The sequence below is a fragment of the Anarhichas minor genome, unplaced genomic scaffold (assembly GCF_050575085.1).
Source record: "Anarhichas minor isolate MPS153535 unplaced genomic scaffold, ASM5057508v1 ptg000004l, whole genome shotgun sequence".
NCBI classification, from domain to species: Eukaryota; Metazoa; Chordata; class Actinopteri; order Perciformes; family Anarhichadidae; genus Anarhichas; species Anarhichas minor.
In genome coordinates this window covers 3,369,679-3,385,833 of record NW_027466450.1, presented here as the reverse complement: position 1 = coordinate 3,385,833, position 16,155 = coordinate 3,369,679, and the positions used below count along the sequence as shown (strand labels likewise).

Here is a 16,155-nt window from a genome sequence, read left to right as displayed (position 1 = left end):
AACAGTGAATCATGGTTCATTTTTAAAACAGCTGTATGGCTCTCATTCAGGCTGTGTGCAGTCATAGTTTTGGCAGACTGTAATTGAATAGGCGATAAATGCTTTACAGTGTCCTTTGTAATTAGCTGCATGATTAAGAATAGCATGTTCTGATTGAGTACAGTGGCTAGAACCTCCTTCTGCAAACCGACTGTGTCAGCCTCGGCTGCATGATATTTTAGCAAAGCAACATAGCTTGCAGGGATTCTTAATGATTTCTAGGTTCTGTTGTTAATGCAAAGTTGTTTTTAAAGTTACTGATTTGCAAAATATAATCTACAGAACTTTATCCAAGAACTGTGTAAGGTGCCAGCTCATTCGTCAGGAAGAAATTGTCCATTACTGCAAACCATGGATACGTTGAATGTTGGCGTTTTTGCATTCGTCAAAGGAAGTGACGAAGTACGAGCGACGCGTAGAGCAAGTGACAGAGCGAGTGACAGAGCGAAAGTTACATTGTAAGATATCGAATATAATAAGCAAGAAATTTTGGCAATCGGGCAGGCGTGAAGGGTGGTGGATGGGTCAAACAAACACAGGACCTTCACCCAGATCGTTGTTCCTGTCGACTTTAAACCAAATATAAACATTGACTTTACATTTGTTACGCTATGTTGCTACCCTTGTTACGTAACATTACATAAGAAAGTCTGGTAAGAGCATTTATTTATTTACGCTTTACGTTGTTACTGTTGTCACGTTGTTATGTTAATACAAACTATGATCTTTCTATAACCTTAACCAAGTAGTTGTTGTAACAAATTGTTTCACAATGAAATTGTTACACATGAAACCTTAATTTTAAAATGTTTTTTTGGTTCATAAATGTCGACATTCAACACATGCCGTGGTTTGCAGAAGCGTTCAATGTCAACATTTTTGTCTTGCGACTGGGTTGTTGGTCAAACAGTCAAACAAGTCATTTAAAATCAGTCCTTTCTAAAACATACAGACTGTAATTCTTGTCTGTTTCTCTCTTCTTTGGCATTTGTAAATCCATAATTATCAACTCAACCTCGCATCAGCTCATTATATTATATAAATTAATATGTTGTGCAGTATTTACAGTATGATTATTCATCACCATTTTTGCTGGTTACAAACCTGAGGCTTTTGCTTTCAATGCAGCGCAGGGGATGTGAAGTCTGCATGATTGAACTGCATGCACCAGACATTCCTCTCTCCAGCAGGAATAGCCTACTTTTCATCTTCTACTTCTCTTATATTACCCTGTCCTTCTGTGTTCCCTTCTCCGGCATTTATCTTTAATTATATTTGCAGGTAAATGTATTTTTAGTAAATTTAAGGTTTTGTCATACAAATGCTATGTCACAAATTTGGGCCTGGATGTATCCAACAACCAACCTGGATGCATCCAACAACCAATTAGACCTGTTCAATTTCAAAGGCTCCTTCAAATGTAGCCTGGATTTGAAGGATGCAACTGTAGCATTATTTGCAACCCTCATTATCTCACAAATTATTTTGCACCAGTCAGTTATAGCTTTCATAGGTTGATTTGGAGGATCCAGTTCCTGTTGAGACACAGATACAGTTTACATTTCTTTTGATATACAGGAGGCAATTCAAGGAAATAACCATTTGGTCAATGTTCCCTGTGTTTGGTTGGTTGGCTAATTCCACTGAATTGACCAACAACCCCCATAAACACAAGTATTTTAAAGCTTTAATTGTCATAAAGTTGAGATGCAGCACTAAATGTTGCAAATGTCATGTTATCTATTGGTTTTGTTTGCCTTCCTGCTGATTTTTTCCCCTCTCTCTCTATTTTCTGACTTCCCTTGACATCTGATAAGATTGAACATTTCATTTAGAATGGCTCATCAAAATCCCACAGCAAGCAATGAGTCAGCAACTAATATACCCTCATGTGACATAGGCTCTTGGAGGCACAGCCAATGGATTTGGATAGCTGTCGCTCACAGGCGTCCTAGCCCTGGTAGCTTAGTCTGTCTGTAGTAACACGGCTGTTACATTTCAAATACCTCCATATGGTCTGTCTGCCTTTGAAATTGGACCCACTCATATCAGACATGAGCCAGGTAGAAGTTATTATGTAACCTTTGCTTTAGCTCTGTGAATTCTTAGGCCAGTAACTGTACATCTGCTATTCTAAACTTCAGCTGATCCCTGACTGCCTTTATGTCCGTATTTCATATTTTAATATTTAATTTAGTGAAAGAATATTATATTTTAAAATTGTATTTTCCAGAACAGTATGGAGGCTTCATGGCTATATTTTCTCTCTCATACAACCCAGGAGGAGGATACCTCGCTACATCTGTGTTTCCTCCTTTAATAGAGGTCACGTTAGCTCCCAAGTCCCGTCTTCCACTACAAATTACAGCCACCATTGCATCTGTGCCAGTTCCTCAGCAAAATGTAAAGGAACATGGAGAGCATCCACTGAGTCAACGACGACAAAAGCCCCCGTCCCAACCTCATGCACAACCTCGGCCACCACCACAACCTAATTCCCAAACTCAAAAACCTCAACTGAAGCCATGGGTGAATGCTCCCCCTCAACCACAACCTCAACCAAAACCCCTTCTCCAGACCCATCCACAACCCCAACCAACATCCCAGACCCATCCACAACCCCAACCAACATCCCAGCCCATACGTCAGACCCAACCGCATCCACAACCCCAACCAACATCCCAGCCCATACGTCAGACCCAACCTCAACCACAACCCCTTCTCCAGACCCATCCACAACCCCAACCAACATCCCAGCCCATACGTCAGACCCAACCTCAAGCAAAACCCCTTCTCCAGACCCATCCACAACCCCAACCAACATCCCAGCCCATACGTCAGACCCAACCTCAACCACAACCCCTTCTCCAGACCCATCCACAACCCCAACCAACATCCCAGCCCATACGTCAGACCCAACCTCAAGCAAAACCCCTTCTCCAGACCCATCCACAACCCCAACCAACATCCCAGCCCATACGTCAGACCCAACCTCAAGCAAAACCCCTTCTCCAGACCCATCCACAACCCCAACCAACATCCCAGCCCATACGTCAGACCCAACCTCAAGCAAAACCCCTTCTCCAGACCCATCCACAACCCCAACCAACATCCCAGCCCATACGTCAGACCCAACCTCAAGCAAAACCCCTTCTCCAGACCCATCCACAACCCCAACCAACATCCCAGCCCATACGTCAGACCCAACCTCAAGCAAAACCCCTTCTCCAGACCCATCCACAACCCCAACCAACATCCCAGCCCATACGTCAGACCCAACCTCAAGCAAAACCCCTTCTCCAGACCCATCCACAACCCCAACCAACATCCCAGCCCATACGTCAGACCCAACCTCAAGCAAAACCCCTTCTCCAGACCCATCCACAACCCCAACCAACATCCCAGCCCATACGTCAGACCCAACCGCATCCACAACCCCAACCAACATCCCAGCCCATACGTCAGACCCAACCTCAAGCAAAACCCCTTCTCCAGACCCATCCACAACCCCAACCAACATCCCAGCCCATACGTCAGACCCAACCTCAAGCAAAACCCCTTCTCCAGACCCATCCACAACCCCAACCAACATCCCAGCCCATACGTCAGACCCAACCTCAAGCAAAACCCCTTCTCCAGACCCATCCACAACCCCAACCAACATCCCAGCCCATACGTCAGACCCAACCTCAAGCAAAACCCCTTCTCCAGACCCATCCACAACCCCAACCAACATCCCAGCCCATACGTCAGACCCAACCTCAAGCAAAACCCCTTCTCCAGACCCATCCACAACCCCAACCAACATCCCAGCCCATACGTCAGACCCAACCTCAAGCAAAACCCCTTCTCCAGACCCATCCACAACCCCAACCAACATCCCAGCCCATACGTCAGACCCAACCTCAAGCAAAACCCCTTCTCCAGACTCATCCACAACCCCAACCAACATCCCAGCCCATACGTCAGACCCAACCGCATCCACAACCCCAACCAACATCCCAGCCCATACGTCAGACCCAACCTCAAGCAAAACCCCTTCTCCAGACCCATCCACAACCCCAACCAACATCCCAGCCCATACGTCAGACCCAACCTCAAGCAAAACCCCTTCTCCAGACCCATCCACAACCCCAACCAACATCCCAGCCCATACGTCAGACCCAACCTCAACCACAACCCCAACCAACTTATCAGCCCATACTCCAGACCCAGCTTCAACCAAAAACCCACCCAACATACCAGCCTATATCCCAGATGCAACCACAATCGCAACTTCCATCCCAGTCTAACATCCAAACCCAACCTCTATCACAACTCCAATCAACACCTCAGCCCAAACTGTACACCCAACCTCAGTCACAATCTGGGCCAAAGCCACATCTCCAATCACAACCTCAAACCCCAACCCATCTCCAGGCCGAACCACGAACTCGACCAACACTCCAGCCCAAATACCAGGCCCAACCTCGAACACAACCACACCCAAAGAACCAGCCTAAAGTTCCAACACGTCCCCAGCCCACACCTGTGGCAAGTTCACAAATGCATCAACCAACACTCCTTCACATACCTCAGACCCAAAATGCCTTACCAAAGATTAAAATCCAGCCCCAACCTCAACCACAATTTAGAACTACAACTCAGCCACAAACCCGAACACAAACACAACCAAACACCAACCCACAACTTCCATTAAAAACCAACCCAGAGCCTCAACTAACCACCAAGCAGCAGTATAAGGATCAACCAACAACTAAACCAAAGATCAGTTTTTCTCAACCCAAGCTCAAAACACAGCCTCAACCAAAGAGCCAACCCAAGGCCAGAATTCTGCCTCGATCAAAGAGCCAACCTAAGTCCAAAACACAGTCTAAAATAAAAAAGCAGCCAAAGCCTCAAGGAAAGCCCCGAACAAGGAACCAAAAAGAACCCCACCCAAAGATTCAGCCATGGCCCCAAACACAACCTCCAACAAAGAACAAGGCCCAACCCGTATCTCACACTCAACCCATTCCCCAACCACAACCTTCACCAAATGCCCAGACTCAATCCCCGTTTGAACCTCTACCCAGGCCACAACCTCAACCTGGGCTTCAATCTCAGACCAGGACCTACTCTGATCCCACCGAGATCACCCCAAGGCAGGCAGTCTCTACGGGTAAAGACCCTTCTTTTTGCCATCAGCAATCCACACTAAGAATTCAGATTTTTTTCTAAATTTAATTTGAAAAGGGGCATATTGACTTGAATTTCTGTTGTTTATGTGTTTATTTTTGAGGATAAGTTATCAAAACCATATAGATATTGTTAATGTCAGAATCTGGTTAAGTCATCTTGATGAGTTGCTAAAATGTATCTTTGACATAGATTTTGTTTTTAGAAACTCCAAACCATGATTAAATGTTCTCAATTGGTAAGACAAAGTTAGAGTCCATATACTTACCATCTAAATTGTTCCTCTAGTCTATAGTTGTCTGACTACATGAAAGAGTTTACTCTTCGTGGCTATCATGATCACAACAAATACCCCAGCTGCTTTTATTTAAATACATAACATAACCTCCTTTTCCATTATCTCCATTATGCCCCCTTTAAGTAAATAAAACATTTGTGTTATGTTAGATAAATAGTGAGTTTTCTTTCATACAGCTCCTAGTCCACCAGAAGAGGGCAAACCTCTGCCAAGACCCGCCATGGCTACAGAGAAGGCTGATAGTTACAATCAGGGTAAACACCATGACAAGTTTGTCCCATTACCATCTCTGCTTTCGTCAAGTCACATGGAACCCAGTGGTTTCAGTTGTACTTCAAACCATTGGATGATGTCACTGCTTCCCCATCTCCATCTCCATCCTACCACCCTACACAAACCACCCCATCATTGCCCCTGCCTCCATGTGTGCCTCCATTTTCAGCCTAGTATACTCACCTCACCCCTGCCCCATTCACAACCAGAACAGTCTGGCTAGCTTTCGATCTCATTTATGCCTCTCCTTCATTTCAGTCATTGTCCACTGTTCAACATTGTTTTCAATGATGTGCTCTATCATTTATTCCATCTAGGTAAAGCGCTTAAGCTGTCAGAAGTGGATCATCTCTAACCTCCCAAATTGCTTTTCTGCTCATCTAGGTACTGGCGTCCTCAAGCAATCTGTTGCTGAAGTTCCTCGTTCTCCCATTAGCTCATCAGTACCTCTAGCAGGAAGAAACTCCACGCTGTCCCGCACCCGGGTTCCTCCTCATTCCACTCGTAATAGCGCCAGACCATTTTCTCCATCCAAGCCATTAACCTCTTCACACAGCTCCAGCACACCTGAGGGTAATGGAGCACTTAATTTCCTTTCATTCCCTCTTCCCAAGTAGCTACCTCAGGTTATCCTCTCCTGCTAGCACTCTTCCACGCTCTTGTCTGCAACTGTGCATCTACAAAAAAAGGCAAAAAAACCTGATGGTTCTTGATTTGGTATATTATCTGTGTTTGAATGCACACAATAGCCATTTGGATGCTTGTACTTTTCTCCCGATCTCCTCCTTTACCTCCTCTCACAGTCCATATGTTCTCCACGCTCTGCCACATGTGCTCGATGAGTATTTCACAGATTTACCATGAGCTGCAGGGACGTCTTTCAGATCAAGATCATTAACATGATTTACGGTTCTTCTTGCTGGCCGGGTGGGAAGTCTGGCCACAGCACTGGCCAGAACACATTGCATTTTACACCAACTATGCCAAGCCAAGCACTGTGTAAACAGTATGTCTACCACAGCCAGCCTCTCTTTTCTTTCTGTCACTGTATCTCTTCTTCTCTCAAACACTTGAAATGTCAAAGGACAGAATTAAAGGTTTTACAGTCATGGCAATCCCATTTGTATATCCAGAACAGAAACCAAATTGAAGACACTAAAAAGTCTCCAGCTTTATTGTGACTGACATCAGACAGTAAAAAAAAAGAGATCGTACGAAATAAAGACAACAAGCATTCATTCTTTCTGACGTTCTTCTCATTTGGAATTTGTTCGTCACAGTGACACAAATCAATATATAACGGACCTTTTTCTCCCTCCAACAGCCGATGGGGCGCGTCATAGGGGCAATGCTCTACCTAAACCTGTGGTGCGGTCGAGAGAGAAACCTGGTAAAGACAAACAAAGATAACCACCTTTCAGCGTTCCTCATTCACTAACCTAAGAGGCACTGTTATGTCTCGTCCCACACAGTCACACTGATCTGTGCTTTTGAGACAATCCTCTCATGCTTTGTGATCGTCAACTTGTCTGTCAGTGTGACGTTTTGTGTCTGGCCATGATCTGTGTTGTCCAATCGTCCCAATAGCTTACACTTGACTGAGACTGAAGCCATAATTCTTGTTTTGGCATATATCTGTCCTCTTCACATTGTTTAGTCTACCGCACATATGGACCTGTAATCAGGCACTGGTTTGAATTAGTTTGAGAATAGCTTTAGCCTGCTTGTTGTGAAAGGTGAATGTGGTTTGTCCTTTTTTTGGTCCCTCACGTTGTTTCCATTATGCCAGGCAGGCTCAGTTAATTAGAGTGATTGAATCCATCTCAACTAGTAATGCAAACCAAGTCTGGACCACATGTATCAATGGTGACACTCCTTGTTTGGAGTTGTGAAGAGAGGTTGTGCTTCAGTCCCATGTCACAGCTGGTGTGTGTTATTTCTGGAAACTGACAGTTTCAGAGGTCTTCAAGGAGTCACATGGCTCTCTGGAAGCAACTCTACAGAGTCATTTTGCCTGCCACCCTGCACACACATCCAAGCACAAAGCTCCTAATTACTGTTTCTACCTTTCTAAAAAGACGTAAAGTACACACATAGTTCACCTTCCCGCCCCCATGAAGTAAATGACGTGCAACAAAATATTATCATTATCACTTGTTATACTACACAGAACACTGCAACTTTGTATTGCAGCTGGTACAGAGTTTGCTTTTGCCGGGAATTAGAGTGTGTCCTTGACATTTTTATAGAGCTCAGTTTCACATTGGCATTTCAACTTGAAATTGTTTCAAAGGTCTGCTTATAGTGGACTGCAGGTGTGTAATGGACACTGTCCATCCATAAATCCCATCCATGAAATCTGAGTATGTGTTGCAAAAGCAACAAATCCCAGTGATGTGAGACACTGGTATGTATTTCAGTGGGAATATTTTTCTGGACTGAACTTTAGTCTCTGTGTTTTGATTGCATCTATTTTCACGTTCTCACCATGAAGATGAAGTTATCTGACAGAAGCCAGCACTCACACCACTGCTGCTGTTTTACATCACAGAACTGAGTGTGAGGCCTTTGGCAGGGCAGAGACTTGGCCTGCTGTTTAAGGGGTTTATTGTGTGACAGCAAACCAAACACATTGACCCGACCAAATTGTATTGTGTGCATTGTAAATGGACTGCATTTATCTATAGCTTTACAACACACGCCAAAATTCATAACACATTCATACACTGATGGCAGAGACTGCCATGTAAGGTGCCAAATTCCACATCAGGAGCAGGCTATATATATTTATATAGATTGACTTTTTGGGGCATTTTTGCCTTTATTTGACAGAGCGCAGTGTAGAAATAACAGTATTAGCAATTAACAATCACCAGAATCAAACCTGAGACGTTACAGTGATATGGCATGCATTGTAACCACTGGGGTATCAAGGCGCACATCTCTTCACATTACATCACATTGGCCCTGTTCTCATTTCCTGCCCAATTAAACAGGACACCACTCTTTTGAACTGACTGTCCTTCACTACACGTAACCCTGTTTTCTGTCTATCTTGAGACTGGCATTTAAATTACTTCCTCACCATATTGTGGGACTTTCTGTATGAGCATATGATTGCCATTTGCTGTCAGTTATACCGTGTGGTAGGCAGAGGCCCGCCTTGAATTTATTCTCAGTGCTAATCAGTGAGACTTGCTGGCAGATGTTGTTTTAGTTTGTCTTGATAGCCTCAACTCTTTACTCTTGGGAGTAGATGACAGAGATCACTGATTTATGCCGGGAGGTCAGCTCCAAGGGAGGAAACAAATCCAAGAGAAATGTTTTGGCCTCAACAATTGGATAATTATAGAATCTTATTGACAGAGTCACCATTAATGAATCTCTTAGATAAGGAAATGAGAAATGGTCAAGGGAGTGGATGCTCTAGAAATTAATCCTAACTGGTAAAAGCAAGGAAATTGCATGTGCCAAACCTCCCCCTGAGTTTAACCATCACTTCTGAGAGTGCTTTCACACCTAACCTTTTTGGCTAGCACCCTAAGATATTACAACAAAGATTTAGGACATTAGGCTGGTTTAACAACATTAAATAATTTCAGAACCCTAAAATTAAGATATCTGAGATTGACAGTTTGTAGTTAATGTGTTGTCATCACAAAGCCTTAGCTCTTCCGTGTGATTACTTATCCAGTTGAAGCCAATTCAATCATTGTGCTCATAAAGCACTTTGGAGCTCAGTTTAACTGATCTGCAAGTCTTCATCTGAGAGCTTGGCTATATTTGAACGTTTTCTGCACGGTGCAGGAATTTAACCGAACATTTGGTGTTCAAACAGCATCAGATCCAAAATGATTTTCCGCAGAAGGCAGTCAAAATCACACAAAAAATTTCCTGTTTAGGATTCACTAAGGATTTCTACATTCCAATGTTCTCCTTGTGGGGATTTTTGGGCGAATGGTTAAAGCACTGGTTTATAGTTTCAAGGATTTTCAACACTGACATGGTTTTCATTAGTCAAAGACCGTGGCGGTGCTCTGTGGCAGCACTTCACAAAGTATTTCACATGCAACCCCTTTGTCTTTCATGTTCTTTTTTGTTGCTTGTATATTATGTCTGTGTTTGTACACTCATTTTTCTGAACACAGTATTACTGCAGTCTTCTGCCCTACTTAATGTCTCCCTCTATTGAGTCTATAAACTTCACATTCTTTCATCATTATTGCACTGTTAACATAACCAACAACACTTGTTTTCAGTTGTTTTTTTTATCTCTTCTTTAGTGCCGTCCACCTGTTCTGTATCAATGTGATTCTTAATCTGAAATGGACTCTTCTTTCCCACAAGTCCCTCCAGTCCTGCGTCCCTCTATTCCTGTCAACAAGAGACCCAACCTGGTGGGGAAACCTAGTGACCATGGTGAGGGCAACAGTGTTGGCTGCACTGACCACTGCTGCACCTTGTCCTGTATACTGTAACTATACACACGACAGCAAGCTGAGGGGAAACGCTTGACTTGAGCTACTCAAGCCAGTTCTTTAGCCAGTGGTTCTCAAACTGTTCCTTCATCCCCTCCTTTTGGTGCAGAAAATAGTTTATGCCTCCCACCCCTCCTTGAAACAAATTACATTTTGATCAACCATCTACCATGTTGGAGTTAACAAAACAAGCCAAAGTATAGTTACAGGAATAATTCAACACCTTGGGAAAAATGTTAATTCGATTTCCTTCTGAGAGTGACACCATGTCCTCTGTAAATATGAAGCCGCAGTCAGCCAGTTATACGCTTAACTTAATTTAGCACCAAGACTGGAAGCAAGAGGAAGCAGCTAGCTTGGCTCTGTCCAAAGGTAACAAAAGTAGAGACTCAAGGAAGTCACCGCACCCAGCCAATAAATAGTCCTTCACGACCCCAGTAGATTGTTTTTACACTACGTTTTGCATGGATTAAACAATATATAACGTGTTAGTTTAACGGTGTTGGCAGCCAGATTTTGTTACCTTTGGACAAAGCTTGGCTGGCTGTTTCCCGCCGTGTCCAGTTTTTATGCTAAACGAAGCTAACAGGCGTGAACTGACTGACTGTATACTTATTGAGCAGGCATAAGAGTGGCTCTGATCTCATTTTACTCTCAGCAACAAAACAGATAAGCATATTGCTGAACTATTCCTTTAAAAATGACCCAATCTGCCAAAGTCTAAAGACACAAAAGACACCAGCCTTGCTTGCTATATTATACATTTTGTTTTGTATTTTCTTGCCTTGCTTTGACATTATTGCTCAAGGAGTGCACTTATTTTCCTTTCCAAAAATCTGTCCATGTTGAATTTTTGTAATGTTTTTTTTGTTTTCTATATTCAATCGTTATACTAGTGCTAGTAATGTTGTTGTGAAAGCAGTCTTGCTTGTTTATTAGTCCCGCATGAATCCGATTTATTCAACTTTAATTCCACTCCATATTTTTCCACAAGGTCAAATAAGTCTCGGCCGCAATGTCTCTACGCCCTTTGTTGCAGTTTGAGAACCACTTAAGCTTGAGCTCTTAAGCTCTTGTTTGCAACTAAACAACTCCTAAATCAGCTTGCAAGGAAATGTACTGTGTTTACTGTTGAACAAAACAGCATTAATTAATGTTAACACAGCTCATCTGAGAAATCTTGTTGCCAAGGCTTTTTTATGGACATTCTCTGTCCTCTTGTGTGTACAAAGCCTGTGTGTGTGTATGTGTTTGTGTTTCTGTGTGTGCATGGTTCTGAGCATCTGGGCATCCTTGGTCTCAGCAGATGTATTCTGGGTGACCTTTTTTCCTCCTTTAAAGAGCACAAGAGATATTACTCACCAAGCCATCTCTGATCTTTCTAGCAGCCAGGAAAACGCCACTGAATTGCTCAGTGAGGATGGCCAGAGCAGATGGATCACAACTGTGTATGACTATGAGTCAGATGATGAGGGTGAACAACTGATCTATTCTCCTCCTCCCACTGCTCTGTCCTCAGACAAACCCATGGACCTGAAACAGGGAGACAAGGAATCCATCTTGAAGCCATTCCCTCTGGTCACAGCCAAGCCCAAGCAAGCGCGCCGACAGCAGCAGACAACCACCTCTGCCCCGGCAGTAAACAGTATGAGTAACACAAATGAACCTTCTTAAGATGAAAGATATGACTTTCTAGAGAAATTTGAATTGAGTATACCTCCACGAACAAGAGGAAATATGTGATGGAAAAAGCTTTTTGACTCGATGTCGAGTCGATGTATGCGCGTGATAATGATCAAGAGGTATTGGCGATGCAGCTTGCAGGTGTGAAGCCTATAGTAAGGTAAGGAAACAAACGAGAACATTTTATCACATCAATTGTCAGAGGCAGAGCCAGAGTGCAGGCCAGAGCAGGTGCTGAGCTGGCTCGTTATCGACCCAGCGCCAGAGCTGTGAAAATGAGAGACAGAGAGAGCTGCCAGGGACTGCTGGCACACCGATCTAACCCCAACTTCTCTCTCCTGTTTTCTTTTCAGCCAGCCGTTTCGACATAAATAATGAAAACTCCTCCATTTTCAGGCCCTTGCCTACATCAGAAGTAGACATCATGGGCAAGAAGCGCTTTGTTGGTATGACTTCATCATGGCCGTTTTACATCTCCACTGCAGTTCTAAAAGCTTCGTCATTGAAATCATCAGCTCTCTCAATCGTTTTAAGTGAAAAATGAAGCATGAATGAAGAATGGCTGTTTTTATTGTACCTGTCTGCAGCTCCCCATGTGATATACAAGACCGATAAAAAGCCAGATGAGCCGTGCTCCATCACCTCCTCCCTCACTTACTTCCCTGACGAGGAGGGGAGTGATCAGAACGCGACTGGTCCTCCCCGCATCCCTCCCTCCAACCTCACCGTGGTTACTGTGGAGGGATGCCCGTCTTTCGTCATTCTTGACTGGCAGAAATCTGACAATGAAACCAAAGGTACTGTAAATACAATAACATATACACAGAATACTGTGAAAGGCTGACATGTTTAAGGCAAAGGGACAGAACTGGGGTTTGGAGCCTTATTCAGCGATGTGCTCGGCTTCCCAAACCTCTTGGGTCGGCGAGCCTCCTGGTTCGAATTGCGTCAAACCTCTTTATATTTGCCAACAAGTCTAGTTTTGTTTTGCACGACAGCTCCACCTCCACTTAGTTATGCTGTGTCTCCATTCTTAACAGCAAGTTGTAAAGATGTAAATGGAACCACTCTCTTATCAGCCATACCTGATATACTTGAAATGTGGAGTTTGTGCTACTAAAAGCACACTCATATTCCTGCTCCTGTCGTCAGAGTATGAAGTCGTATCCACCACTAAAGGACCAAATGGAGAGGAGGTGTCCGTACTGACCACCAACCAGACACACACAGCCGTGGAGAATCTCAAACCAGAGAGCAGGTATGTGGCTCAGACATGTTAGACAGATCATGTAATGTAAAAATGGGACTCGCTACCTTAACACTTTTTTCCTTTGTTGGTTGGGTACTCTCATTAGGTATAGTTTTGGAGCACCTACCAGCTTTACATTAACATGTTGTCCGCATAAACATCTTGCTTAAAGGTTCCCCATGTTTTTTTTTAAACTGCTAGTAGCGCTATGGAACAGCTTTTCTTTGAGAGGGTCCCCTGTTTTTTTATCCCATAAACGCTTGCACGTGCATGCAGGTGGCGTGATACATATTGCTGCCAATGGTATCATATTATTCCACTGATCAATAGGCGGCGGTGACATACCAAGAAAGACACCAACGCACCAACAAAGGCAGTGAAGCATTCTTCTAGCCAGTATTTTTAAGAATAATCGGCTTGGCAAGTGTTTCATGAGGAAGGAAATGCATTCATCGTGAGCTAAAGAATACACACAGTTTGTCTTGATTGTACACATTGCTTTCGTTAGTTTATAAGAAAACTCCATGGACACCTTGAAAATACTGTATGCTTGAACTGCTGGCTGATTACATTACTAATCTTCATTGTAGATCTCATCAAGAGGAGTATTAAATGGCACGGAAAGGCTATTAGTGGCCTACTTTTAAATGTGCAGTGAATTACAAAATGGCCTAAGCGACACAAAAGCTGAGGACAAATCTGGGTGGAGAGGTTTCCAGAGTTTTCATCTAGATCTCAGCATCTGGAGTCTCAGAACTCACCAGAACCCTCCCCTGGGCTGGGTTTGCTGGCCAAACTATTGCCAGGACATCTGAATGCAGCACATGGAATAACCATCAGCTGTGTGTGTGTGTGTGTGTGTGTGTGTGTGTGTGTGTGTGTGTGTGTGTGTGTGTGAGAGACCCATTCTTAGCTGTCAAAGGAATGAAAATTTTATTTTGCGTCCCAATTCTGGAGGTTTTGGAGGAATTTAGAATGAAAACTCCTCAAGTATGGATTATGGCTTTTATTCGTTTTTTTTAACTTTTTTTCAGTTATGAATTCACAGTAACACCAAAGAATGAGATGGGAACAGGACCCTCCAGTGATCCTGTGTCTTTTAGCACAGAATCAGGCAAGTTTTACAAACCACATAATCCATTACAGCCATACTAGAGGAAATTCCTGATAAACCCTGATGTTTGCTCTGACAGAAGACACCAATTAGTTGTATGGTAAAATGCCACTGTTAATATTGCTTTGAATCTCAAAGAGTGGGTTGTTAAGCAGATGTTAATCTAACAATTTCAATATGGCACTGGGGTCTGACTGATCTAAGACTCACGGGTCAAGATGTCCTCCGAGGCTCACTGAGGCAAATCATTCACCAGGACGCGTTCTAAACAAAACTAAATTTGTCGAGCACGATGATTCAAGATGTCTCATGACTGTGTTAATTCTAAAAGGTTTTTTACGATGTGATTCATTGCAACTTTTTCTGATGTTTGTAGCGGATCCACGAGTGAGCGAACACGTGTCAGGTGAATATCGTCTTTTTGTGTTCCAGCTAAATGAAGCTGTTGAATGTTCCTGTTTAAACAGATAACAAACATTACATTACGCCTGTGCTTCTAATGAATTCCTCACAGGCAAAGATGCCATCTGGACTCAGTTCCCATTTAAATCCGATGACTACTCTGAATGCAATGGAAAGCAGTATGTGAAGAGAACTTGGTACCGAAAGTTTGTGGGAATCCAGCTCTGCAACTCCCTGAGATACAAGATCTACCTGAGCGACTTTCTCAATGGTAGTTACAGACTGACTCGTGTCGCTGCATTTCTAGTATACGATTTGTTATGACATGCCATACTATGACATTTTTAAAACTGTTCTTATTACATATTACACTATAAAAAAATATAAAGGACATTTTTATGGCATATTATAGTATGACAGACTGTCCCATAACATCTTTTAAGGACGTTTTTAATGGCATTGGTATACTATACTATGACATTTTTGATCATATTTTGGATGATCTAATCTACTATACAATTGTTTTATGACATAATATGCTCTGACACTTAGTGTACTATTACATTTTTTTCCATTATTTTATGACATACTATACTAACACATGTTTTATGCCACATTTGTATGGCATACTCTACTCTATATAATGACATTTCGTCATAATATACCTTAACTTTTATGACACACTATAATATGACATTTTCATGACATATGACATTTTTTACTTTCAATGATTCTTTCATTTTTCTTGCGGCATAGTTTTTATGGCACACTATATTATGACATATTTACGTCATGCTATACTATGACATAAACATATCTTATCACATACTCTGCTGACATTTTTACATTTATTTTATGGCATACTATACTATGAGTTTTTAATAACATGCTATACTATAACATTTTTGACATATGACGCATACATGTGAACATTTTTGACATAGTATAGTGTGACATATTTTGAGATTTGTTTATGACATACTATACTGTCACTGGATATATTTTCATAGCCATAAATCTACTTCCTTTTCCCTCTCTATAGGGAAGTTTTACAACATAGGAGATCAGACGGGGCATGGTGAGGACCACTGTCAATTTGTGGACTCCTTTCTGGATGGACGAACTGGCACCCAGATGTTTGCTGACCAGCTACCAAGCAGGCCAGGTATTTTGGTTAGTCACAACCATAAAGAAATCAAGTCTTTAATCATGTAGACTCTTATACTCTCCTCTGTGTCTTTGTAATGTACCAGGATTCTATAGGGCGCTGAGACAAGAACCTGTCCACTTTGGAGAGATTGGAGGGAAGTCACACGTTACCTACGTGGGCTGGTACGAGTGTGGCACACCCATACCTGGGAAGTGGTAAGATCCCACAGGGCTGTCCAGGAAGGAGGACTTTGTTGGTGGGGAGGAAGAAGATGCCTGACTAGGCCTAAAG

At 42.9% G+C, this 16,155-nt stretch overlaps 1 protein-coding gene across 1 annotated transcript in view; it reads left to right on the top strand.

Moving 5' to 3' along the window:
• Positions 1 to 16,083, top strand: part of abi3bpa (ABI family, member 3 (NESH) binding protein a) — a 28,641-nt gene extending 12,558 nt beyond the window's left edge. Inside the window, exons 10-25 of the mRNA XM_076103033.1 lie at positions 2,321 to 2,568; positions 3,997 to 4,231; positions 4,370 to 5,200; positions 5,692 to 5,769; positions 6,173 to 6,361; positions 7,113 to 7,178; positions 10,136 to 10,207; positions 11,786 to 11,911; positions 12,303 to 12,395; positions 12,537 to 12,746; positions 13,102 to 13,207; positions 14,233 to 14,312; positions 14,689 to 14,718; positions 14,827 to 14,985; positions 15,757 to 15,879; positions 15,968 to 16,083. Of these exons, the coding sequence (XP_075959148.1) occupies positions 2,321 to 2,568; positions 3,997 to 4,231; positions 4,370 to 5,200; positions 5,692 to 5,769; positions 6,173 to 6,361; positions 7,113 to 7,178; positions 10,136 to 10,207; positions 11,786 to 11,911; positions 12,303 to 12,395; positions 12,537 to 12,746; positions 13,102 to 13,207; positions 14,233 to 14,312; positions 14,689 to 14,718; positions 14,827 to 14,985; positions 15,757 to 15,879; positions 15,968 to 16,083 (2,762 nt within the window). The remainder of the gene's footprint in view (positions 1 to 2,320; positions 2,569 to 3,996; positions 4,232 to 4,369; positions 5,201 to 5,691; positions 5,770 to 6,172; positions 6,362 to 7,112; positions 7,179 to 10,135; positions 10,208 to 11,785; positions 11,912 to 12,302; positions 12,396 to 12,536; positions 12,747 to 13,101; positions 13,208 to 14,232; positions 14,313 to 14,688; positions 14,719 to 14,826; positions 14,986 to 15,756; positions 15,880 to 15,967) is intronic.
• Positions 16,084 to 16,155: the final 72 nt, after the last annotated feature.